The sequence below is a fragment of the Eurosta solidaginis genome, chromosome 4 (genome assembly GCF_040869045.1).
Source record: "Eurosta solidaginis isolate ZX-2024a chromosome 4, ASM4086904v1, whole genome shotgun sequence".
Classification (NCBI taxonomy): domain Eukaryota; kingdom Metazoa; phylum Arthropoda; class Insecta; order Diptera; family Tephritidae; genus Eurosta; species Eurosta solidaginis.
Genome location: NC_090322.1, coordinates 272,661,970 through 272,685,798, shown reverse-complemented (window position 1 = coordinate 272,685,798; position 23,829 = coordinate 272,661,970). Strand labels below are relative to the sequence as shown.

General features: G+C 35.2%; 4 protein-coding genes across 10 annotated transcripts; 2 read left to right on the top strand and 2 right to left on the bottom strand.

Annotated features, from left to right (window-relative positions):
- Nucleotides 1-4,564: 4,564 nt before the first annotated feature.
- On the bottom strand, nucleotides 4,565-7,771 carry ric8a (ric8 guanine nucleotide exchange factor A). The gene is made up of 2 exons (XM_067786186.1): nucleotides 7,528-7,771; nucleotides 4,565-7,458 (listed from the first exon to the last, which is right to left on the bottom strand). Exons 1-2 carry the CDS (start codon nucleotides 7,606-7,608, stop codon nucleotides 5,869-5,871), a joined length of 1,671 nt encoding a protein of 556 aa, XP_067642287.1. The 5' UTR covers nucleotides 7,609-7,771; the 3' UTR covers nucleotides 4,565-5,868.
- Nucleotides 7,772-9,636: 1,865 nt separating this feature from the next.
- On the bottom strand, nucleotides 9,637-21,147 carry Syx16 (syntaxin 16). Of its 5 annotated transcripts, none has more exons than XM_067786174.1 (4): nucleotides 20,873-21,146; nucleotides 20,677-20,810; nucleotides 19,810-20,614; nucleotides 9,637-10,104 (listed from the first exon to the last, which is right to left on the bottom strand). In XM_067786174.1, the coding sequence occupies exons 1-4, from the start codon at nucleotides 20,954-20,956 to the stop codon at nucleotides 10,063-10,065; spliced, it is 1,065 nt and encodes a 354-aa protein (XP_067642275.1). In that variant the 5' UTR covers nucleotides 20,957-21,146; the 3' UTR covers nucleotides 9,637-10,062. The 5 variants fall into 5 exon arrangements, 4 of the variants coding, with proteins under 4 accessions (XP_067642275.1, XP_067642276.1, XP_067642274.1 ...); XR_010953259.1 differs by lacking the exon at nucleotides 9,637-10,104 and adding an exon at nucleotides 13,314-18,776 and having other exon boundaries at nucleotides 18,851-20,614; nucleotides 20,873-21,145; XM_067786175.1 differs by lacking the exon at nucleotides 9,637-10,104 and adding an exon at nucleotides 13,314-19,053 and having other exon boundaries at nucleotides 20,873-21,145.
- On the top strand, nucleotides 11,494-19,826 carry l(1)G0004 (lethal (1) G0004). Of its 2 annotated transcripts, XM_067786183.1 has the most exons (4): nucleotides 11,494-11,707; nucleotides 12,326-12,590; nucleotides 12,646-12,739; nucleotides 19,258-19,826. In XM_067786183.1, exons 2-4 carry the CDS (start codon nucleotides 12,397-12,399, stop codon nucleotides 19,669-19,671), a joined length of 702 nt encoding a protein of 233 aa, XP_067642284.1. In that variant the 5' UTR covers nucleotides 11,494-11,707; nucleotides 12,326-12,396; the 3' UTR covers nucleotides 19,672-19,826. The 2 variants fall into 2 exon arrangements, with proteins under 2 accessions (XP_067642284.1, XP_067642282.1); XM_067786181.1 differs by lacking the exon at nucleotides 11,494-11,707 and having other exon boundaries at nucleotides 12,249-12,590.
- LOC137251497 (uncharacterized) lies at nucleotides 20,934-22,790 on the top strand. 2 transcript variants are annotated; one of them, XM_067786185.1, is made up of 5 exons: nucleotides 20,934-21,130; nucleotides 21,753-21,924; nucleotides 21,986-22,354; nucleotides 22,429-22,557; nucleotides 22,623-22,790. In XM_067786185.1, the coding sequence occupies exons 1-3, from the start codon at nucleotides 21,043-21,045 to the stop codon at nucleotides 22,158-22,160; spliced, it is 435 nt and encodes a 144-aa protein (XP_067642286.1). In that variant the 5' UTR covers nucleotides 20,934-21,042; the 3' UTR covers nucleotides 22,161-22,354; nucleotides 22,429-22,557; nucleotides 22,623-22,790. The 2 variants fall into 2 exon arrangements, 1 of the variants encoding a protein (XP_067642286.1); XR_010953260.1 differs by lacking the exon at nucleotides 20,934-21,130 and adding an exon at nucleotides 21,509-21,705.
- The last annotated feature ends 1,039 nt before the right edge of the window (nucleotides 22,791-23,829 follow it).

Genomic DNA, 23,829 nt, shown 5'->3' with positions numbered 1-23,829 from the left:
AGCCGTTTATTTTATTGCATAGCTCATCGATCTTTGGGCCTGGGCCTGTGGCCATTATTGTGCAGTCACTGGCGTAGGAAACGATTGTGACTCCTTCCGGTGGTGAAGGTAGCTTAGATATGTAGAAATTAAACAAAAGTGGGGATAGGACACCACCCTGTGGCACCCCTTGTTTAATTCTCCATAGTACAGGTTTACAAGTATGATATGTATGAGAAGGAAACAATTCCTTTCTCTTTCTAACACACTGCCGTTTGACATTTCGGTCATTGTCAAACTAGTGTGGAACTCAGTGGAACATGCGTTTGACACTGAACGAAGTGGGATATGGGAAGAATACAAACACGAGTGCTAAGTTTTTGTACCCGTTCAAAAGTTTTCCGCGAAAAACAGTTTGAAACCAAGGTCGACTGCAATAACCCGTCCAAAAATGTGGAAAGAGAAATGAAAAGACTGTTATCAATAGTTTAAAGGCGAAAAAGTATTCGAATTATTGGGAGCGAGGCAAAAAGGCGTCTATAAATACCTCCCCCGCCGGTTTTGGTCGTGTTTTAGCAATCGTCCCCGTTAATAAAGTATCACAATTTGTTAATTAAAATTGTCCAAAACATATGGATTTTAAGGAGAGATGTAATTAAGTGCTCATTTGAAAGTAAACAAGGTATTTCTTTGTAATTTTACAATAAAAATTTTACACAGATTTCGCTAGTAGCTACTTAACTTTTCCTGGACCTAAGAAGTACAACAGTGTCAAATAGCATCCACACAAAAAACGAACAAGAACAAGCATTTTATCAGGTGAGCGTGACTGTGTATGTGCGCGCTGCTACATATCCTACTTGTAGACCTGTACCATTGTACAGGTTTACAAGTATGATATGTATGAGAGGGAAACAATTTCTTTCCCTTTCTAACACACGGCAGTTTGACATTTCGGTCAGTGTTAAACTAGCGTGGAACATGAGTTTTGACACTGAACGAAGTGTCAAAATTACCGGTGTTGCTTCGTCGAAAGCAACACAGGGAAGCAAAAAAGGGATCGGAATATCAGATATGGGTTGCTGTGATGGTAAATTTTTTTGAACGAATTTAGTAGGAAATTTTAAGTGCACCCATATGGGTCCTTCAGAAAATTATAAAAAAAGTCTTCAATTGGGGTATCTGAGGACGCGTAGTTATTCCAGTATTAAGAATAGAAACACGGGAGTTAAGTTTTTCTACCCGTTCAAAAGTTCTCCGCGAAAAACAGTTTGAAACCGAGGTCGACTGCAATAACCCGTCCAAAAAAGCGGAAAGAAAAATGAAAAGACGCGTTTTGTCCTGTTATCAATAGTCCAAAGGCGGAAAAGTATTCGAATTATTGGAAGCGAGGCAAAAATGCGTCTATTAATACCTCCCCCGACGGTTTTGGTCGTGTTTTGGCAATCGTCCCCGGTAATAAAGTATCACAATTTGTTAATTATAATTGTCCAAAACATATGGATTTTAAAGAGAGATGTAATTAAGTGCTCCTTTGAAAATAAATAAGGATATTTCTTTGTAATTTTGCAATAAAAATTTTACACAGTTTTCGTTAGCAGCTACTACACTTTTCATGGACCTAAGAAGTACAACAGTGCCAAATAGCATCCACACAAAAAACTAACAAGAACAAGCATTTTATCAGGTGAGCGCGCTGCTACATATCCTACTTGTAGACCTGTACTATGACCTGTACTATGATCAAGCTAAAAGAGCTGTCGTTGGTTTTCACGAAGTAGCCATTGTCCTATCGCTTATCGTATACCATGACGGAACGATACAAGGTGGCAGCATGATGACATACCTACAAACGTAGATTAAAGTTCCATGTACTTGGTTTTTGTAAATTCGATGGACAAATGTCAAAATCGTACTGCGACGAAAGTTGATGTATCAAATCAAATAAAAAAAGTTTATAATCAGCTGTCCCGTGCTACCACCTTGTATCGTTACGCCATGTCGTATACATATATGGTCGCTTACAAGCCAAACTAATAAAACCGCACTGCGTTTTTTTAGCGCACGTAAACAACCGGCGTTTTTTGCCCTAACCCAAATAAGCATGCGTTGCGACAATGTAAAGCATGTGTGCAAACGTCAAATCTAAATGTCACGCAGAACAAAAATTGGAAATCGAGTTAGGTTTTCATGCAGCAAATTCAATTTGAGTTGCTCTCATACAAGTTGTATGTGCATGAGACATTTTTGACAGAAAATGACTTGCGTGCGTTTATATTAGGTTGGCTTGTTAGCAGGTGCTAAGCTCACGGCCACCCCGGATCATAAAGTTAAAGTTAAAGTTAAAGTGAATGTTATAGTTAAAGCGAAAGTTGAAGTTAAAAATAATATTAAAAATAAAGTTAGTTAAAGTTAAGGTTAAAGTTAAAGTTAAAGTTAAAGTCAAAGTTAAAGTGAATGTTAAAGTTAAAGCGAAAGTTAAAGTTAAAAATAAAGTTAAAGTTAAAGTGAAAGTTAAAGTTAAGGTTAAAGTTAAAGTTAAAGTGAATGTTAAAGTTAAAGGAAAGTTAAAGTTAAAGTTAAAACTAAAGTTAAAGTTAAAGTGAAAGTTAAAGTTAAAGTTAAGGTTAAAGTTAAAGTTAAAGTCAAAGTTAAAATTAAAGTTAAGGTTAAAGTTAAAGTTAAAGTTAATGTGAATGTTAAAGTTAAAGTTAAAGTTAAAAATAAAGTTAAAGTTAAAGTGAAAGTGAAAGCTAAAGTTAAAGTTAAAGTGAATGTTAAAGTTAAAGTTAAAAATAAAGTTAATGTGAAAGTTAAAGTGAAAGTGAAAGTTAAAGTTAAAGTTAAGGTTAAAGTTAAAGTTAAAGTTAAAGTCAAAGACAAAGTTAAAGTTAAAGTTAAAGTGAATGTTAAAGTTAAAGCGAAAGTTAAAGTTAAAGTTAAAAATAAAGTGAAAGTTGAAGTGAAAGTGAAAGTGTAAGTGAAAGTGAAAGTGAAAGTGAAGGTGAAAGTGAAAGTGTAAGTGAAAGTGAAAGTTAAAGTTAAAGTGAATGTTAAAGTTAAAGTTAAAAATAAAGTTAATGTGAAAGTTAAAGTGAAAGTTAAAGTTAAAGTTAAGGTTAAAGTTAAAGTTAAAGCTAAAGTCAAAGACAAAGTTAAAGTTAAAGTTAAGGTTAAAGTTAAAGCGAAAGTTAAAGCTAAAAATAAAGTGAAAGTGAATGTTAAAGTTAAAGCGAAAGTTAAAGTTAAAGTTAAAAATAAAGTGAAAGTTGAAGTGAAAGTGAAAGTGTAAGTGAAAGTGAAAGTGAAAATGAAGGTGAAAGTGAAATTGTAAGTGAAAGTGAAAGTGAAAGTTAAGGTTAAAGTGAATGTTAAAGTTAAAGTTAAAAATAAAGTTAATGTGAAAGTTAAAGTGAAAGTGAAAGTTAAAGTTAAAGTTAAGGTTAAGGTCAAAGTTAAAGCTAAAGTCAAAGACAAAGTTAAAGTTAAAGTTAAAGTCAAAGACAAAGTTAAAGTTAAAGTGAATGTTAAAGTTAAAGCGAAAGTTAAAGTTAAAGTTAAAAATAAAGTGAAAGTTGAAGTGAAAGTGAAAGTGTAAGTGAAAGTGAAAGTGAAAGTGAAGGTGAAAGTGAAAGTGTAAGTGAAAGTGAAAGTTAAAGTTAAAGTGAATGTTAAAGTTAAAACGAAAGTTACAGTTAAAGATAAAAATAAAGTTAAAGTGAAAGTTAAAGTGAAAGTGAAAGTTAAAGTGAAAGTGAAAGTGAAAGAGAAAGTGAAAGTTAAAGTTAAAGTTAAGGTTAAACTTAAAGTTAAAGTTAAAGTCAAAGACAAAGTTAAAGTTAAAGTTAATGTTAAAGTTAAAGTTAAAGTTAAAGTGAATGTTAAAGTTAAAGCGAAAGTTAAAGTTAAAGTTACAAATAAAGTTAAAGTTAAAGTTAAGGTTAAAGTTAAAGTTAAAGTTAAAGTTAAAGTTAAAGTTAAAGTTATAGTTAAAGTTAAAGTTAAAGTGAATGTTAAAGTTAAAGCGAAAGTTAAAGTAAAAAATGAAGTTAAAGTTAAAATGAAAGTTAAAGTTAAAGTCAAAGTTAAAGTTAAAGTCAAAGTTAGAGTTAAGGTTAAGGTTAAAGTTAAAGTTAAAGTTAAAGTTACAGTTAAAGTTAAAGTTAAGGTTAAAGTTAAAGTTAAAATTAAAGTTAAAGTTAAAGTTAAAGTTAAAAATAAAGTTAAAGTTAAAGTTAAAGTGAATGTTAAAGTTAAAGTGAAAGTAAAAGTTAAAAATAAAGTTAAAGTGAAAGTTAAATATTAACTTCTCATTTATTCAATAAAAGTAAAAAATTTGTTTTCTTATCGGTCACCACGCTTAAAAAGGTTAACTTGAATTAATATCAAAAACAAAACTTTTTTTTAGAAAAGAAAATGCTACGAGTTATGTATATACTTTGCAAGAAAATTAACGATGTAGGCTCATTATTAAACCCATTATAAAAATATTACAAGGTAAAACCGGTGAGTGACAAATTACGTTTAAAAAAAAACAAAATTTAAATTCTCATGTTTCTGAAATTTTTTTATTTTGATTGTGTTTACATAACAAAAAAGTAAGCATACATATGTAAAAAACATAAACACATTTACTTTAATTATATTGTATTAAATATTTTTACATAAAGTTTTCAATTTTTTGTGCTGATCCCCCCGAATATTTATCATTGCAAAGTAATTATGTTTTCTGGGAACGCCACGCGCGATCCAGATTCTGTCACTATAGTCCTGAATTGTGGGAAACATTTACCACGCTTTGGAAGAATAGCAAGAGAGAAAGGGTCAATAGAAATGTATCCGAAATTGATTACAAGACACAGAGATGCAACAAAATCCTCCAGTCTTAGCACTTAAACGGGATGTCTTCTTAAGGCGGTTGAACATCGAACCATCTCAGAACACATCTGCTTAATGTAGTGCGCCGCCAATGCACATAAGTCTACGTCTATTACACCCTATGGGGAGATCTGGCGTATGATGCAGAGAAAAATTAGCTGGCCTGCAAAAGTATCTACACAGAATCTGTGGTTGTCTTCAAAGCAATCGCAGAAGAAAGCTCACTTTCCAAAGAGATGTGCGTCATCCTGGCCCAACCTCGACCATTTGGTGTATGGCACAAATGTTGAACAAACACTAACAACAAAAAACTGTTGTTGATGCCAAGTTAAAATTCACGGTTAAATACTCGAAATTAAAAAAATACATATTAAGGGCGAATCGTGAAAAATTTCATAACAAATTTTCGATTGTTTTTTTTAATTTTTTTATAAAAGTAAAATATTTCAAAATTTCGGTTTGTATTCTTTGGATTGGCATTTCCACAAAGTTTTTGTGAGAGATTTTAAAATTTGTTTAAAAATCAAAAAACCATTATGGCCGTCAAGAAGAGTAAATGGTTTTACCTTCTCATATTTTTATCATGATTAAACCTACATCTTTATCATCATAGACGGATAATAAAATAACAACACTTTAACTAAATTTTTCCGAAAACTAAAATTTTGCTTACACCTCTTTACACTAAAAAGTGCGAGATATGCATTCCAATATTTTGACTGCAGATAGTTAAACCTGCAACAAAGAATAAAATATGCAGTAATTTCATGATAAGCTCTATTAAGTTTATATTGCGAGAATTTTTTACGATTTGGTTTTAACATACTTAGTATATTTGTTACATATGAAATTTAAGTAGTACATACACATTTAGTAATACTAGAATAGTCTATGGTTAATAATAACAGTACTTAACGCATGAAGCTTATGATTCTTATGACCTAAGATAATTTCTCCATATGCATAATTATAGCAAGTTCTAGTGAATCATTTCTTTCGTTACAAATATTCTTATGTTTTGCGTTTTTGATCAGGTTGCTGTTGCGGCAATTCCTCCTGTAGTTGCAAAATATGGTCAACTGGTTGCGGTTTACCATCCTCACCAATACGGCATGGTTGAACTACACCACTTTTATGTAGTTTATTCATTAGATCTACTATCTTCATGGCCTCATATTCTTTTTGCTCCTCTGACATACCCTCGAAAGGACTTTTCTTGGGTGATTCATAACAACCAATAACTGGATTAATATTTTGTTGTAAATGTTTATATTCGTCTGTATCACTATCTTCACTGTCGGAGGAATAATCAGTATTTTCCATTTGTCGACCGCCTAAAAGGCCACGCTTCGCAAACAGACCAGCGGCATTACCATATCCAGTGTGCTTAATCATGCGGGCCACATTCTCCTTACAGCATACAAATAGCAATTCTGTAGCCAAATCCCGCAATACCATTTCAGGTAGTGTCAAGAAACGGCAAAGATGATTTCTCAGTTCATTGCCTTCCTCGGGACGTTTATAGACATCACGTAAGGGTGGTAAGATTACGCTTCTAATGTAATGTTGCATTATTCTATCACCGCGCACACATTTGACCAACAATGTTAAAACCGGTGAAACTAGCTCGTTAGAAGTAGCAGACTTCTCCTGTTTATCTAATACAATTTTCAGATATCTTAAAATTACTTCTAAAGCGCGTACATTATATCCTTCATACATTACAGTTATTGAAGTGTTTGGTGCACTTGATTCACTTTTAATCAATAACTCATTTAAGCAACTGCTGGAGATGTTTGTCAAAAGGTTTATGGCATGCATAACAACGTTTCGTTCGCGTTCTCTAATCATTTCACCGAATTTCAATAATAAATTCCGTATAACCCCAGTCAAATGGCGACTCTGAATTTCGTTCTCGTTTGGGCTTTTATCAGAACTGGTTGTTATATTAAACATTACCTTCAATATTTCACATAATAAATCCAAATATTCGGATGTAAGATCTTGTTCAGCAAGTTTCTCATCAAGCCATTCTGTCATATAGGTAACACCATTTAAATCAAGTTGCACTCGTGTACGTGCGGCAGGCTCCATTGCTGTTATTAAAAATAAAAGTTTCATGTCGAAAAACTCAACAGTTAATGGGTGTTGTACTGCTGATGATACTCGTTTAAGTATGGCATCAATAGCATTCAGTTTAAGACATTGGCGGCGTAGGTCGGCACATTGAAATATTAAATTGCATAAACACTTTAGGGACTCGACAACAATCTGTCTTGTGTTATTATCACTCCAATTTACTTTGACACCATGAATTGTTGCTTCATCTGTGTTTGACCACGGTTCTGGACCGCAAGCCTCAGAAAGGTCAATAGCTTCAGAATGTTCTAAATGTGCCAATTTAAGCAAACATATAACGTCGTTTTCCAAATCCTCTGTTTGCAAACTACATTTGTCACGGGTGAGTATGCGGACACTATTTAAAGTTAGGGCATGGACATCGTATAAAGAATCATTGTTAAGTATGGCAAAAAGAGCACGCCATATGTCATGCCAACACCCGTCTACATGAAACGTTGAAAAGTTAAAGAGTTCATCATTCTAAAATTCGAGAATTAACATATGTAATTTATGGCATATTTATATCAGAAAGAACGAAAATAGAGATACCTTTTTATTAAATTCGGATAATACAAGTTTAATTTTATCCACATCTTTACTCCGTAGATCTTCGAGTTTTTTTGCCTCCATTGTGTGCAAACGTAAGCTGTATATCTAACAAAATTGGATTAAAAACAAAAACCAAACTAATAGTGATGGAACGACATTTCATTATCGGTGATTGTATCGCCGCGAATGAAAAATATCTATAGTAATAGCCATGGTTCAACTATATACAGGTTGGCTCATCTGTAAAGCAACAAAATATGTCTGTTCAAATAGTCAAAATCTGTGTATTGGTGTTGGTGCGAATGGTATGGAATGGAAACAGACAACTTAGCAGTTTTTGTATGTGTAAGTAAAATGTTGCCAATGTGTTGGTTTCATTTTGAGTTTGCCATCTCCTTTTGACAATCCCTTCGACCATGCAATGACATAAATAAAATCAGCTGATGAGATGAGCCAACCTGTACATAATTGAACCATGGTAATAGCCACAAATCAACTACCATTGCGCATACACGAGTTCAAAATTGCTTCGTTCTTCGCAACTACGTCACAGTTAACTGCTTGAGCGAATGAAAGAAAGAGAGAAAAAACAAGAGCTAAAGGAAATTGACGTATGAATTACCCATAAAAAACAGCTGATCCTTTGTTTACATGCGCAAACTTGTGTTTGTGATTTGTGGTGAGTGATAACTATTATTTTCCAAATAATCAGTGATTGGCGATTTTCCTTCATTCGATTCTTTTGAATGACAACCACCTCTGGCAGCATTTCTCCATTTGTGTTTACTTTTACCCTACAAGAATACTGACTATCATATGACTATCATCTGATTGTCAGCTATGTCAACCTAAAGATCAGCGCCTCATACAAACTTTCTATCACAAACTTAAGGGGACTTGCGCAAATGTGATGTTAACAATTGCGTACGTGTGAGTTTTTGTCTCGTTCTTATACACCAACATGGCCTACTGATTAAGTATTTAGCCGTACTGCTCACTCTCATTCTTTTCCTGGATCAGTGCTGGCACTCTAACTATCAAAAAGTGTCATAACTGATAGGTTTGACTGTTATACTATCATAAATGACCATTGTTATATTCCGCCAAAAATGAAAGAATGCTTTTTGCTTTTTATTTACTTTATTTCATTACGTTTTTAATTTTGTACGTGATAAAAGCATACGTGTTTCTTATTTGTTTAAAGTAAATAGTTTTATAATATGTCGAGTTCAGAATGTCCAATTTAAATTCAGAAAATAACAAAACAACAGAAGAGCGCTTTCCTCATGCGGAAACACATTTAAAAATGAATCACCACTAACCACTATTATTTATCGCGTATCAATTTTTTGAGTGCACCCCACACATTCCGACAGCTTTTGGTATTTTTTAATATTATTTTCAATTTTTTTCTTTTAGCATGGTGCTTTGAAATGCTCTCTTTTTCATTTTTCAAACTTATTTTTTATATGCTTTTCGTCGGTTGAAAATGGCGGAATTTAAAAAATAACAAAACAACCGTGATAATCATTTGATTGTCATATGACAGTCAGTAGTGACAACATGATTAAATTGGATAAACTGTTCTCGCATACATAAAATTCCGTTGAGAATTATGTATCTGTCTCACATGCATAATGGTATCTGCTGTATGTTCTTTTGTTCTGTACCAGGTGCCCGAAGCTTTCCCAGTTTGAGTCCTTTTTCATGATTACAGGCTGTCGTTGGGAACATGCGGACATGCGTGAGCGAACAAAGGAACATACATAAATTTGAGTATCAATGTTTACATCATCGTAGGATCAGCATTGTCAATTACAAGTGTGAGTGCATTAGTAAAACTATCAGCGTTTCTTGTAGGGTAGCTATTTTCACAACTGATCAATGTCATAATCTGCTTAAATTATATAATAGCTGTTACGCGCAAACGTAAACGTATACGCGTGTAAAAAAAAACACGTGTAGTGATTGGCGCATAGTCATAGTCAAAATAAAATAGGTTTTATATTTAGTTGAGGCTTTTTTATAGATAGCTCATAGAAAGTTATGTCAAAAAGCTGTAACTAAAATTAAAACCTATTTTATTTTGACTATGACTATGCGCCACTGTTTTTCATACAAAACATTTATTGCAATTTCATAATCTTAAACAAATTAGATATTAAACATTTTAATTTTTTAGATAAAATCAAATTATTGTTTATGCTGATTAACATCTTTGTTTCATCTTTGTTTATATTAAATCTAAAAACTAGTATAACTGTAGTTCCATATTCATAAACTGCGTGCAGCTACAACTGCAATAAATCGTCTGTTTTGTTTCCTTTTATCAAAAAACGGTTTCATTATATTCGCCAATTTGTTTATTTGACGTAATTCAATTACGTTAGAGCATTTTTTCACAATATTTTCCCAAATGTTCACAAACTACGTAGGTACCACGGTTAAAAAGCTTCAAAGAGTTTTGATGGCGCGCCATTGCTGGTACTCATTGCAACGTATCAGTTGTCGAATGCGTCATACTTTGCCAATTTTCTACTTTTGAGCACCGTCATGTATGTTGAACTTAATTTTGTGCTATTTAAAGAACTCGTCCGTGAATAATTGGTGTGTAAAATTTAGCAAAAATTAAGGTCACGTTTTACAAGACGGTGCACCACCAAATTTTTATAAAAAATTGTCCAAGTTGGTATCAAAAAACGCGTATCGACCTCCGTTTTAAGAATCCGAAAGCGGAAATCAAAAATTTTATTTCTGTCGAAAGTTATTCGCACAACACCGCAAAATGACCCCGAGAGGGCTCGAAATATGGGGCCCGATCCATAGTTTTTTTTGCATAGGACACCTTTCTGCGTTGGCGGACTTCGGCAGCGCTTATACAAAATTACCCTGGGTGGGTCCGACACCGATTTGGCGATCAAAACTAAATACGCGCAGAACACTTTTTGCATTAGTGTGTATGTGTGTACAACAAATCTGACAAAAAACAACAACCACATGAAAATTACAACCGATTTTTTGCTTATATCTTTTGACAGAAATAAAAATTTTAATTCTTCCGGATACGGAGGTAGATACGCGTCTTTTGATACCACCTTTGATAATTTTTGATAAAAATTAGGTGGTACACCGTCATGTAAACCGGTACCAAAATTAATCTTTTCTTAATAATTAAGTCTACAATTTGTTACATAACGCCCCGATTCTGGTGTGGTAACAACATTCTTCGCCACGGTAACGAAATCATGTGGAAACTTTTACACCCTTTTGGTATTCTATTCGCGAAAGTAGCCGGATAATTTTTTACCCACAAAAGTAGGTGGTTACATTGAAATAACCACACAACAGCTGTTGTTTAGAAAAAGGCAAAACTGAAAAATAACGAATTGTAAGCGGAAATAAGTAAAGTTAATAGTAAAAAAGTGTTGCCTCTTGCTATATATTATATATTTGCTTACCTTATGTTCTTTTACAGAATAAATTACAATATAACTATGTAAAATCTTATGCATGTGTGTACATATATACACATCGTCTCGTTTATTCGTTAACCTCGTATCTACGAGTGACACATTTTCGGTAAAGCCATGGCGGAACCATACAAGGTGGCAGCATGGTGACATACCTACAAACATAAATAAAAATTGCATGTACTTTGTTTTTGTAAATTCGATGGACGAATGTCAAAATCGTACTGCGCCGGAAGTTGATGTATCAAAACAAATAAAAAAGTTTATGTTCAGCTGTCGCATGCTGCCACTTTGTATCGTTCCGCCATGGATAAAGCGAAGAAACCCAACTTTTAAATTTCACCACAGACATTGGTGAGTTCTTCGGTGATGACAGCGTTTCCACTTTGGCCAGAATCGCGAATAAAAGAACTGGTAACGATTTTCGGTTACATAATGTTCTGGGTACTATTTTACCGGTAACGCTCAGAATCGGCCCGTTAATCGCAGTTTACAGACGAAAAGTTTGGTGGTTGATTTTCGGCAACTTCTCTTTTGGAGTTGCGTATCAATTCGACATTTAGTTTCAAACTTTCTAAAAATGTGTTATATTTATCGAAAATGTTAATGATTTGTTAAACATTAACATGCAACAACAAATTGATCGATATGGATCACATTGGAACACGAGGAATATGTTACTGTGACTTATGCGGCAGTTACCCACGAACGTACGTAGAAAAAACGTGTCAGCTGACACGACCTATCTTATGAGTGTGCAATGTAAACGAAAACTCACCGACGTGCAACGCCCGTACGTACGTAGCCCGGAACGTAGAAATCAAAACAATTTTGATTTTTTCCGTAAGAACGTGTCAGCTGATCGCTCTCTCACTAGACAGAGTTGCCTAGTAAACTTTTGTGCGCTAATTTTTGACCGTTTGCAATTTTATGCAAAAACGCCTAATTAAAGTTTGAAAAATTGTGGAAATAATTCGAAATAATTATGTAAAAGTGCTGATTATAAATATTTAATCTATTTATACTTATTTAATATGTATTCCGGCCTTTTACAATATCAAAAATTAAATTGGAAAAAGTTGATGTTTCCATAAGCATACATGCAAAATGGTCAGTGGCAACAGTGCTTATCTGTAAACAATACACACACAAATATGTTATGTACATGTACACGGACGCACACATTGATTCCTACGGGCTTGAGAGTTCGGTCAAACGTGCTTCGTACAACAAACGTGCTTACGTACGGCACACGTCGGTGGGTAACTGCCGCATTATTTCTCATCACAAATTTCTTGACACTTTTTCCCTGTGTAATTTCTTCGAAGGCGAGCCACGTGTTTAGAATTTTAGAAATTGCTTATATTTAACACAAACGCATTTTAAAAATTAATAAAAAATGGAGGTTGAGAATATAAAAGGCGATGTTTTTTTACCAACCGGTGTTAAGAAGGCAACCAAGCGGCTGGCGGATAACAACGCAATGCAAATTGATGAAGAATCTCCATTACAACAGACAAAACAGAGAAGTCTTAACCATCAAGCCAAACGACAAAAAAACGATGTTAGGAAAATATCAGTTCCTCCCCACAGGTAACTTCGAATAATTCTTTATCTCATTTATTTAATTATTTATTAACTGCATTAGATATTCATCACTTAAGGAACATTGGATGAAAATATTTACCCCAGTTGTTGAGCATATGAAACTCCAAATAAGATTTAACATGAAAGCAAAACAGGTATGTATGTAAATAAGAATTGCTTACCTATAACTACGCGGAATAAGAACTCTGAACAACTTCGTGGTTAAAACACGTAGCCGTTTCCTGGATACTACAAGAGACATTAAACGAATCGATTTATAAGCACACAAACTAGCTTCTCCAATGTAATTGCCGAATTCTGCTGCTTATTATTATGAGTTATATCACTGATTTTCAATGTTATTGTTTTACTTATCTTTTGCTTTGTCCTTTGTGGCATTCCTGTCATGTTGGTGCAAGCATTCCTCCTGAATCTTCGTTGAAAAATTTCTTCCCGTAAGTTTCAGATATGCATTCCCAATGCCTCATAAGTGGGGTGAAATTATTCACAGTGAAAGCAACGCCAAAAGAATCAGCAACAATAAAAACAAAAACTACAAGAAAACCATACAAAAAACAAAAAAGGCTTTTAAAAGTCATATCGAACTCTTTTTTTAGGCTCATATGAAGTATGAAATATGAGGCATATCGGGAATCAGTTCTGACTCTAAAATGTGCTCCCAATAAGGACATCTTTCTAAGTCATATTTGACTCCTCTTAATGTATGTATGTATGTATGTATGTATTTATTTGAAAATTTGTTCCTAGCACAACAATTTTGACAAATTATTTAACAGTGCTAGTCATGAATAGCATGAGCTATAAAAATTGAACATTTATAATAATAATAAATTAGATTAATCAAATTAAATTAAATATAACGGACAATAGTGAAATATTTATGTATGTAAATGTAAATCTTAAAACTAAAGAAAAGTAATTAATAAATATTAAAAGACAGCAGTAGTGATGATAACCTTTGGCTGGCTATAGATTGAATAGTATTTAACAAATAAAGAAATAAGACACAGAGAAAGGAAAAGGACTTAGAAATGAACATTTTAACAACAACAATTTGAGATCCAGTTTAAGAGTCGTTAAAAAATGATGTTAGCTCTTTTTTGAAGTGCAGAGCATTACTTAAGAGTCGAAGACTTGTAGGTAGCGAGTTCCAAAGACGTATTGCAGTAACAAAGAATTGGCGCTCAGAGGTTAGCGTGCGGTATCTGATGTGCTTAAGAAGAAGCACCGATCTTGATGAAGAAGCTTAATTGTAATTTAATTTAATTGTCAACCTCACCTTCGAGCGGCGAATCCCGTTTCACTAACAGACGAGGCTCTGGCGACCCCAAGCTCCTCATGGAACTTGGGGGTGGGGAGGGAGGGATGGCCTGAAGGTTCAATGTGGCCATATAAATCGTTCCCGAGATGGTCGGGCCAGCACCTTAATGGTGCTGTGTTACCGGAGCGTATCGGATCTGTATCCGACAAAGGACCATCACATCGATAACTCCCCAAAGCCTTTGGGGAGCAACCTAATCGCTACAACAACAACAACAACATGAAGAAGCTTACGATATAGATAGTCAGGTTCCTTCGTGTGTATCAATTTATGGAGGAAGGACAGTGTTTTGACTTTTAAAAGATTTTCGAAAGAAATGTTTAGCAACCTTTCAGCATGTTGAGATACGTGGTCAAGTCTTTTCAACCCATAAACATATCTAGCAATGTTGTTGTAAACAACATTTAGTTTGTTCTTGCACAGATAGTCACAGTTTGAGTAAATCACACAACCATGGAGTAGCGTAGGTATTAAGTACGCTTTAGCCAGAAGTAGTCTTATGTGCAAAGGCGTGAAATACTGTGTTAACCATAGTGTACGAAGCATTCCATACACTTTCCCAACCGTTCTAAAAATATGGTCTTTCCATGTCAATGTTTTGTTAAAAATTACACCTAAGTTTTTCGCCGTATCTACGTATTCTATAACGGAATTGTCGAACACTACATTCTCTAAATCATTAGTGGGAAAAGACCTTCTATGAATAACAATACATTTTGACTTATTCGGGTTTATACATAAGCCATTCATATTAGCCCATGAAAATATTTGATTAAAATCGTGGTTTAAGTTACTTATGCACAAGCTAGTTTGATCACGAGGACAACACGTAAACAATTGCACATCATCAGCGTAGATATGAACATTACAATACTTAAGGACATCGGGTAAGTCATTGATATACAGAACAAATAACAGAGGACCCAGGATAGAGCCTTGAGGGACGCCTCTTAAGACATGTAGGAAGCCAGACTTTTCACCATCTATACATACTGCTTGCGTCCTATCACCAAGATATGATCTTATTTATAAGGGCAACTGCATGACCAGAGAAGTTAAATAAGTTTACCAGCTTCCTACAGAGCAGAGTGTGGTCTACAGAATCAAAAGCTTTAGAGTGGTCAAGAAGTGTTAAGAAGGCAATGTAACTTTCATCCACTCGCTCACGAATTACTTCTGTCACAGATAATAGTGCCGTTGTACAGCTCCGCTTTGACCTGAAACCGGACTGACTGTCTGACAGGAGCTTGTATTCATGTACATATGATACGATTTGCCCATGTAGTATACGTTCAACGAACTTAGAGAGGAAAGGGAGTATGGCTATTGGTCGATACTCATTATTTTGTTTACGGATTGGAATAACTTTTGCAGCTTTCCAGTATATTGGGAAGACACCGGTCGTCAAAATTGAGTTGACCAAGTAAGTAATGTGGGGAAGGATTTTGGGAAGAATGACTTTTAAAAACTTTGAACATATACCATCAAGCCCCATTGCGTTAGACTTCACAGAAAGTATGGCTTAGACAACATCACAATTATCGACACAAACAAACTCGAAAGGGCTAGTGTCAACATTAACACGCACGGAGTAGTTATCAATACACACATTGTCGGCTGAGTTTGGTAGTCTTACAAAAGTATTATTTATTTCGTTGATATCGACATCAGGGGGATGAGACAGGTAACTTTTGGGCTTACCAATTCCTATTTGTTTGATTTTGTTCCACTTGTCTTTTGTATTCAAAGCAGAACTAAACTTGTACTTAAAATCATTTGCCTTGGCCAGCCTTATGGCTTTGTTTGCAGTAAGCCGAGCTGTTTTAAAGCAGCTATGCGTTTCGACTGTTTTGTACCTTTTCCACCGTGAGTAGGCTTGGTTACGAAGGTGGATAAGGTGTTTTAATGTAGCATTGAACCAAGGGCTATTCTTGTATTTAGGTGTTTTTATTTTTAGTGGAACGTGATCATCGAATAACTTATTTATATTATCCTGCAGAAACTTTGTCTGGTCATCAACCGATAAATAAAGTCGAACTATCACTTTTTTTTTGGTTCGCGACATCACAGCAAGCATTTGCGTCCTGTAGATTTATAATTCTATATAAATTTCGTTGTATTTAGGTGATAACTGCTTTCTTTTTTTATATTCGATGCCATTGCATTAAATAAGTTTAGTCCTTTGTAAAATATGGTGTTTTGAGCTGCCAGGTGTGTATTTATTGCATCTTAGTATGCATCACTTAGCTTTGTTTTGTAATTTGTGTAACATTGCAATGTAACCCTTATGGCACAGGTCTAAAGAATTGTTGAGCAATTCATTATCGTCATTAAATGGCGCTTTACCGCCTAAGAAATTTTGGCCCTTTCGTAGCAAGTCACGCTACCTAACCCTGTTTCGGGATAACTGACACCAATGAGGAGTACTTGCTGGCCTTTTTCGTCTTTATCTATTCGCACATCACCTAGCCAGCGAACCGTTTGGGCTTTTATTCGCTGCACTATCTTCATATCTGCGTAAAGCTCATCATTATGCATCCTTCGGTACTCGCCGTCGGTATCACGGACAGGACTAAAGGGCTTTCCAATTTTCTCTTGACACTGTCCATATTTCCCAGACATAAATCAGGACAGTTATTTAGAGGAACTTGAACAGCTGGATTTTTTTCGTGGAGAGAGAATGGTTAAAGTCCTACACAGACATCTGTCGATGATCAGGCATTATTCCTACAGAACCATATTATTAGGCTTTTCGACAACCATGTGCCAGTGAAACTCAAAGCTGCTACACACAATAATACCCCTTGGTCTAGTGCCAATCTAAAACACTTAATTCACCTGCGTAACCTTGCCTACTCACGATGGAAAAGATACAAAACCTTGGAGGCTCACAACTGCTTCAAAGCAGCTAGGATCGCTGCAAACAAAGCCATTAGGTCAGCTAAGCAGAAATTTTATAATAACAAGTTTAGTGCTGCTTTGGGTTCGAAGGAAACCTGGAAGTCGGTTAAAGATATTGCTATCGGAAAATGCAAATGTGATATTTCTGTCCTCCCTGATGTAGACATTTACGAGATAAATATAAATTTTGTAAATCTGCCAATCTCAACTGACAATATATGTGCTGACAATTATTGTATTCGCGCTAATGTTGATTTTGGTCCTCTTGAGTTTGCTAGTGTCGATGATTGTGATGTCGTTCAAGCCATTCTTTCAGTAAAGTCTAATGCTAATGGGTTCGATGTTATATGTCCGAAATTTTTAAAAATAATTCTTCCTAAAATCCTTCCTCACTTAACCTACTTGGTTAACTCTGTGCTGACGTCCTGTGTATTTCCCAAATGTTGGAAAGTTGCTAAGGTAATCCCAATCCCCAAGCAAAACAAAGAGTATAGACCTATAGCTATTCTGCCTTTCCTTTCAAAGGTCGTCGAATGAATTTTGCACTGCCAGATAAATACTTATGTGTAGGATAATAACCTTCTCACAGATTCCCAGTCTGGATTCAGGTCAAATCGTAGCTGTAAAACGGCGCTCCTATCAGTGATAGAGGATATTCGAGAACAAGTTGACAAAAATTTTACTGCTTTCCTAACTCTTCTCGACCATTCAAAAGCGTTTGACTCGGTAGACCACACCGTTCTCTGCAAAAAGCTGGACAACCTATTTAATTTCTCCAACTGTGCAACAGCCCTAATCAGATCGTATTTGGCCGACCGAACTCAGGCAGTAAGTGTTGGTAGCTAAGAGGCGTCCCACAAAGCTCAATCCTTGGTCCCCTGTTATTTGTTTTGTATATAAACGATTTGCCTGGTGTTCTCAAGTATTGTAATATTCACATTTATGCTGACGACGTACAATTGTATATGTGCTGTCCTAGTGATCGTACCAGTTCGTGTATTAATAACTTAAATTACAATTTGTGTCAAATTGGTACGTGGGCTTCTATGAACGGCTTATGTCTTAACCCTAAGAAGTCGAAATGTATAGCCATTCATAGAAGGTCACTAGATAAAAGTGGAATGGAAAATTTAATTTTAGACAACACTATTATAGAATACGTTGACACGGCAAAAAATCTAGGTGTAGTTTTTAACAAAACCTTGACATGGAAAGATCACATCTTCCGCACAGTGGGAAAAGTGTATGGGATGCTTCGTACACTCTGGCTTACACAATAATTTACTCCGTTACATATTCGTATACTAATAGCAAAAGCGTACTTAATACCCACGCTCCTTTATGGTTGTGAGATTAACTCTAATTGTGACTATGTATGTAATAGGAAACTTAATGATGTTTATAACAACATTGATAGATACTTCTATGGGTTGCAAAGACTTGACCACGTCTCTCATAATGCCTACAGGTTGCTAAACATTTCTTTCGATAACCTTATTAAACTTAAAACGCTCACTACGCTACAAAATTAATATATATGAAGGAACCTGTACCTGTATCGGAGGCTAAATTTTCTCCAGTCTTCTATATCTGTTCTCCTTACCCACTTCAGACATCGTATGCTAATATCTGATCGCCAGTTCTTCATTACTTCCATACGTCTTTGGAACTCGCTCCCTTCTAGACTTAGGCTTATAAGCAATGCTCTGCTCTTCAATAAAGAATTAACAAGTTTCTATAATAACCTAGACAATTAAAATACTGATTTCTTCTAAGCAAATGTACTCTATCATTCGTTTATTTATTTATTTATTAAACATATTATTTATTGTAACCTTTTCTTAGCCATAGTCATTAGCTTTAAGTTTCAAGTTTAAATTGTTCCTATTTTATGCCTTTTACCGACTATAAAATAATTTTTGCCAAATTGTTGTGCTGGGATGAATTGCCTAATAAATACAAAATACAGTCTTGAATTTATTTCCGCCACCAGTACTGTGGCTGCCAAGGCGGCAGAACTTACGGTCAGTATTAGGTTAAAGGAGTCGTACAATGGAAGTCCTTGTCTTAAGCTTCGTTTGGTTTCTAATGGCTCGGAGGCCCTTCCCTCCTTGTGGAGTTGGTGGTTTGTTCTACGTCATTTGGCAAAGCCTTATTAGCTTTGCAGAGAGTCGGAATTCGTACATAGCAGCGAACAATTAACTTATGTGTACCTCACTGAAAAAACTATATTTAAAAAGCATGATATCATTAAATTACGCTTCAATAAAACAAATGTAAAGGTAGTTAACATCATTCCATCATAATAAAAATACAATAATTTAATAAGAGAAATTATTGTGAATACGTCTTAAACTCATTAAATTTACGAATGTAATCAATTGAAACAATGCAAATAATGTGCAAATATTGTATTATATTTTGTTTAAGGTGGAGCTTCGGTTAAGTCCAGAAACACCTGATATATCGAACCTACAAAAAGGTGCAGATTTTGTTAAAGCATTCCTATGTGGCTTTGAAGTAGATGACGCCTTAGCACTGCTTCGTTTAGAGGACTTATTCGTGGAAACATTTGAAATAAAAGATGTGAAAACACTAAGAGGTGATCACCTGAGTCGTGCAATTGGACGATTGGCTGGTAAGGGCGGACGCACAAAATTCACCATAGAGAATGTAACAAAAACACGTATAGTTCTGGCAGATAGTAAAATTCATATTTTGGGCAGCTATCAAAATATTCAATTAGCAAGAAGAGCAATTTGCAATCTTATTCTTGGTTCACCGCCTAGTAAAGTTTATGGAAACCTTCGATCTGTGGCCAGCCGCTTATCAGAAAGAATGTAATTGCCTGCTCTATTCTCCAGCGCATATATACATAATGCTTATTACTACTATTGAATTAATGACATATATATTTTAGTTTAGTTCTGTTAATTACAATTTTGTAAAAATCAGAAGAATAAGCATGAATAAAGTTATTACCGTTAAGACCATTATAACACACATTTTTCGATTCTTTCGCTGATACATTTCTGCTTTTTGTAATTGTCGCAGACCCTCACAGACTCTAGTTTGCGTCTGCTCTACATTGTAATCAATGCGATCTAGTACAGTGCCCTGCTCGTGCACCATGTGACTAAGATCTTTGAATATATCATTCAGATCGTGAATAGATTTAACAACTTTAGTGACCTCTTCATCGCGCGTTATTGCCAAACGTGTATTTTCTTCTTCGAATAGCAGTAGCTGCTGTTGAGTCATGCGACTTGATACCGGACGCTGAAAATCTTCATCTATCTGTTGAGCCGACTGGTCATCATACAGAAACCTTTTGTTTCTAATCGAAACTGTTGAATTTAAAATAGAAGTCGTAGGCTGCAGAAAGTTATCAAATGTGTCGACATAATTGCCGCGATCATCAGTGTTTCCCGAAACCAGTTCAATGTTAGTAAAATCCTCATGTTCAAAATATTTTTGGGAACGTTCCTCCCGCGAATTCAACTGGCGTATATAAGCACTTTGACTACTACGAAATTTGAAAGTTAAGTCTTGCAGTTGAAGCAATAGACAATTCACGACATTTTCCGTAAGCCGCTGTTCCATCTTAGATCCGATACCGAGACTCGAACGAATGCATTGTATATGTCGATGAGTTGAAGTAATAAGCTTTGATATCTCTTGACTAAGGCTTTCTATTTCTGCTTCTTCCTCACAACTCTCATCAAATGTAGGCTGCAACAGGTGTCTTGCATGCAACGAACCAAGTTCATCAAGCTTAGGTTTAATTCTAAAATATATGAATAGTCATAAAGTAGTAAAGACATATATTTAGCATGGAGGGAATAGTACTTTGATAGTGTGTATTGAGCTTCCTCCAATTTATCTATCCATATGGGTTGGGTGCCATAGTCATCTCGCATCTCCAAACCTTCCTCAGCATCCCGTAATGTGAGCTTCAGCAAACGTTCGGCATCCTCGTCCTGCTGTAAATTCAAAGGCAATTATCAACTTGATATTTGCATTTAAACATAACAATTCAACAAACCCTATTATCGGAGTACAAGCGTCTGTTTTTACACGCATTGTTGCGCATAATCACAAAAACTTCGGTTAGGTTGCGCGACGTCATTTTATCAAGTTTTAAAACAATTCTTTCTAAAATTGTTTATTAATAATTTGCCAAGTGCTGATATTTTTATCGAATTATTATACTTAATGGTGTTCTATTCCTCACAATTAATCGACAATCGTGAATACTTTTCTGTTTTAAAGCCCAATAGTCAGCATTGCAATATATCTGAAGGTAAAAAAACACACCCATTCGATCATGGCGGAACGATACAAGGTGGCAGCATGGTGACATACCTACAAAGATAAATAAAAATTCAAAGTATTTTGTTTCTGTAAATTCGATGGAGGAATGTCAAAATCGTACTTCGCCGAAAGTTGATGTATCAAATCAAATAAAAAAGGAGTATGATCAGCTTTCCCATGCTAGCACCTTGTATCGTTCCACCATGCATTCGATGCAACCCACAGGCCCGCGGGTTCATTTATACCGGAATCACATCAAACTCTTTGGCAGTGCCATAGGCTCCGGCGACCCCAAGCTCCTAATTGATCTAGGGAGTGGGAGGTCGGGATTACATTGGAGGTTTTATATGGTCATACTAAATCGTTCCGAGATGGTCGGGATCATGGTACAATTACCAGGTAGAAGCATTAGCAAAAATGCAACCCTCCCGTGCATTTTGTTGTTGCCGCTGGAACATAAACTGTCAATCGGTCTATCAATTTTTGCTGTCAAAAGTGATGGAAGAAGAAATGTCATTTGTAATTTTTGTCAACAAACCGAAAACTAAAACAGAAAATTAACTGGTAAAAGTTGGTTTTCTGCCCATATATATTCTTTCACACCGAAGCAGCACACGCAGTTGGCAAAATTCCAATTAATACAATTAACATTGATTTAATGTCAATATTTGGCCATAAATTATATGGTCCAAAGGGTATTTGGGCACTTTATATACAGAGTGGATCTGGACAAGAGCGTGGTATACGTAGTGGTAATGTACCTGTACTGATTTGGTCCTGCATGTAAGCTATTTGCCTTAACAATTTGTAGTTATCTTTCTGATATTTGTTTTGGCTTTTAAAGAAAACGTGACCTACTGGCCGAATTGTATTCGGATTTAAGCCCAAAATATATTGGATTTACAACACCGCCAACAGGAACTGGTGCTGCATATAACGGTAGCGAAAGTGATGGCGGACTTCAAAAAGAAGTACACGGCGCCGCGAATTGCTTATACATACTACAAGTCCAGATATAGGCGGTAGCGATAGTGAGCTTTTGACTGATGCAACGAATACGAGACGTACACGTAACCAGGCAGTATAGCCTTCACCGACTACATTAGCTGTAGCAAGTAAAAAGTTTATAAGTCCTATTGAGAAATTACTTGTGCGAAATTGTGAGAATGAATTAAATCGCATTGGACTTTTTGCTATAAAAGATATACCAGCGGTAAGAGCGCTTATCTCTAGCTTCAAATATATATTAAGAGTGTTAAAAGTTATTGTTTAAAATTTATTTTGTAGGACACAGAGGTTACCTTCAATTATCATTGGGATGATCTGTTGGGTAATGAGATAAAAGTTTGTTTATGTGGTGCTGTTAAATGCGCTGGTGAAATTGGTGGCAAAACAAAAGAAGAAAGACCTTTTGAAGTGAGTTGTAACACAAAATTGCATAAATAATAAAAAAAAAGATAATATTCATTTTGGTTTTACAGGAGAATTCCACTATAACGGACGTCAGTAAGACAAAATCAGTTCATGAACGTAAACGCCATAGCCAATCAATTGGCTTTTGGTTTCTCGCCATATCCATAACTTAAAAATATTTGAGTTGGTGAATTTAATAACTTTTTGTAGATTTTCTTCATTGTTTTGAATACGTTATGACTAAGAGACTTATTTTTTGTGGAATATGTAATTTTTTGCGTTTTCTTCATTTTTATTAATTTTTCACGATTTTTAGGTTAAGGCACCATTAATCGATCACATTGAGATGGTTATGAATATGGGTATGGTTACGACTATGGCGTTAGGGTTAAGGAAGTTTAATTTCGCTTTAAGGAAGATTAATGAGCCCTTTATCGCTACAGCACTAACAACAACAACCATATTTACACACAATTTTTTTTTCGCAATGTCGCAGCGCCATAATTAAAGAATATTTTAACTTTTCGCTCGCTTTACATTCGAAGAACCTTGTAAAGCAAAGAATACGTGTAGCGCATTCACAACTTCAAAATTGCTTCGTTCTGCGCGACTACGTCATAGTTGATTGTTGAGCGAGAAAAAAGAGCTAATGCGCGATGCGCCTTTTTTTTGTTTTGTGGCCATACATTGAACTGATCTGTTAAGCCACGCAACGCAACAAAGCATACATACCATTGTGAATCAAACTAAAGGGCGAATTAATGGTGACGTCTAACCATAAAGCCATAACCAGATATAACAGCTGATCACAGCTACTTACATTGATTTTCATAAGGTAGGTTCGATCAGCTGTTTTATCTGGTTATGGCTTTATGGTTATAAGTCACCATTAATTCCATTGTGAATGATAACTAAGTGTGATGTCTTCTGCATAGACGTCAAAATTCCAAAATGATTGGATCACCTGATTTGTAATTGACTATCGCTATCTCATTCTGCATCTCTTTCTATCACCCGCTGAAGATATGCGCCGCCATATTGAACACCTTGTCAAAACGCTAAAAAGTAGCCATATTAAACATCCTTTCAGGCAGTTGATAGATAATATATCACACTTAGTTATCATTCACAATGATTAATTCGGGTTGGATTTTATAAAGGTGCCCCGATTTTCAATCTTTTGCTGATTTGCAGGGGAAGAGGGGGTCCTAAAAATCACAAAATTATCATCCGCAACTCTAGGAAACTCTTAGTTTATGAAATATAAACTTTTTA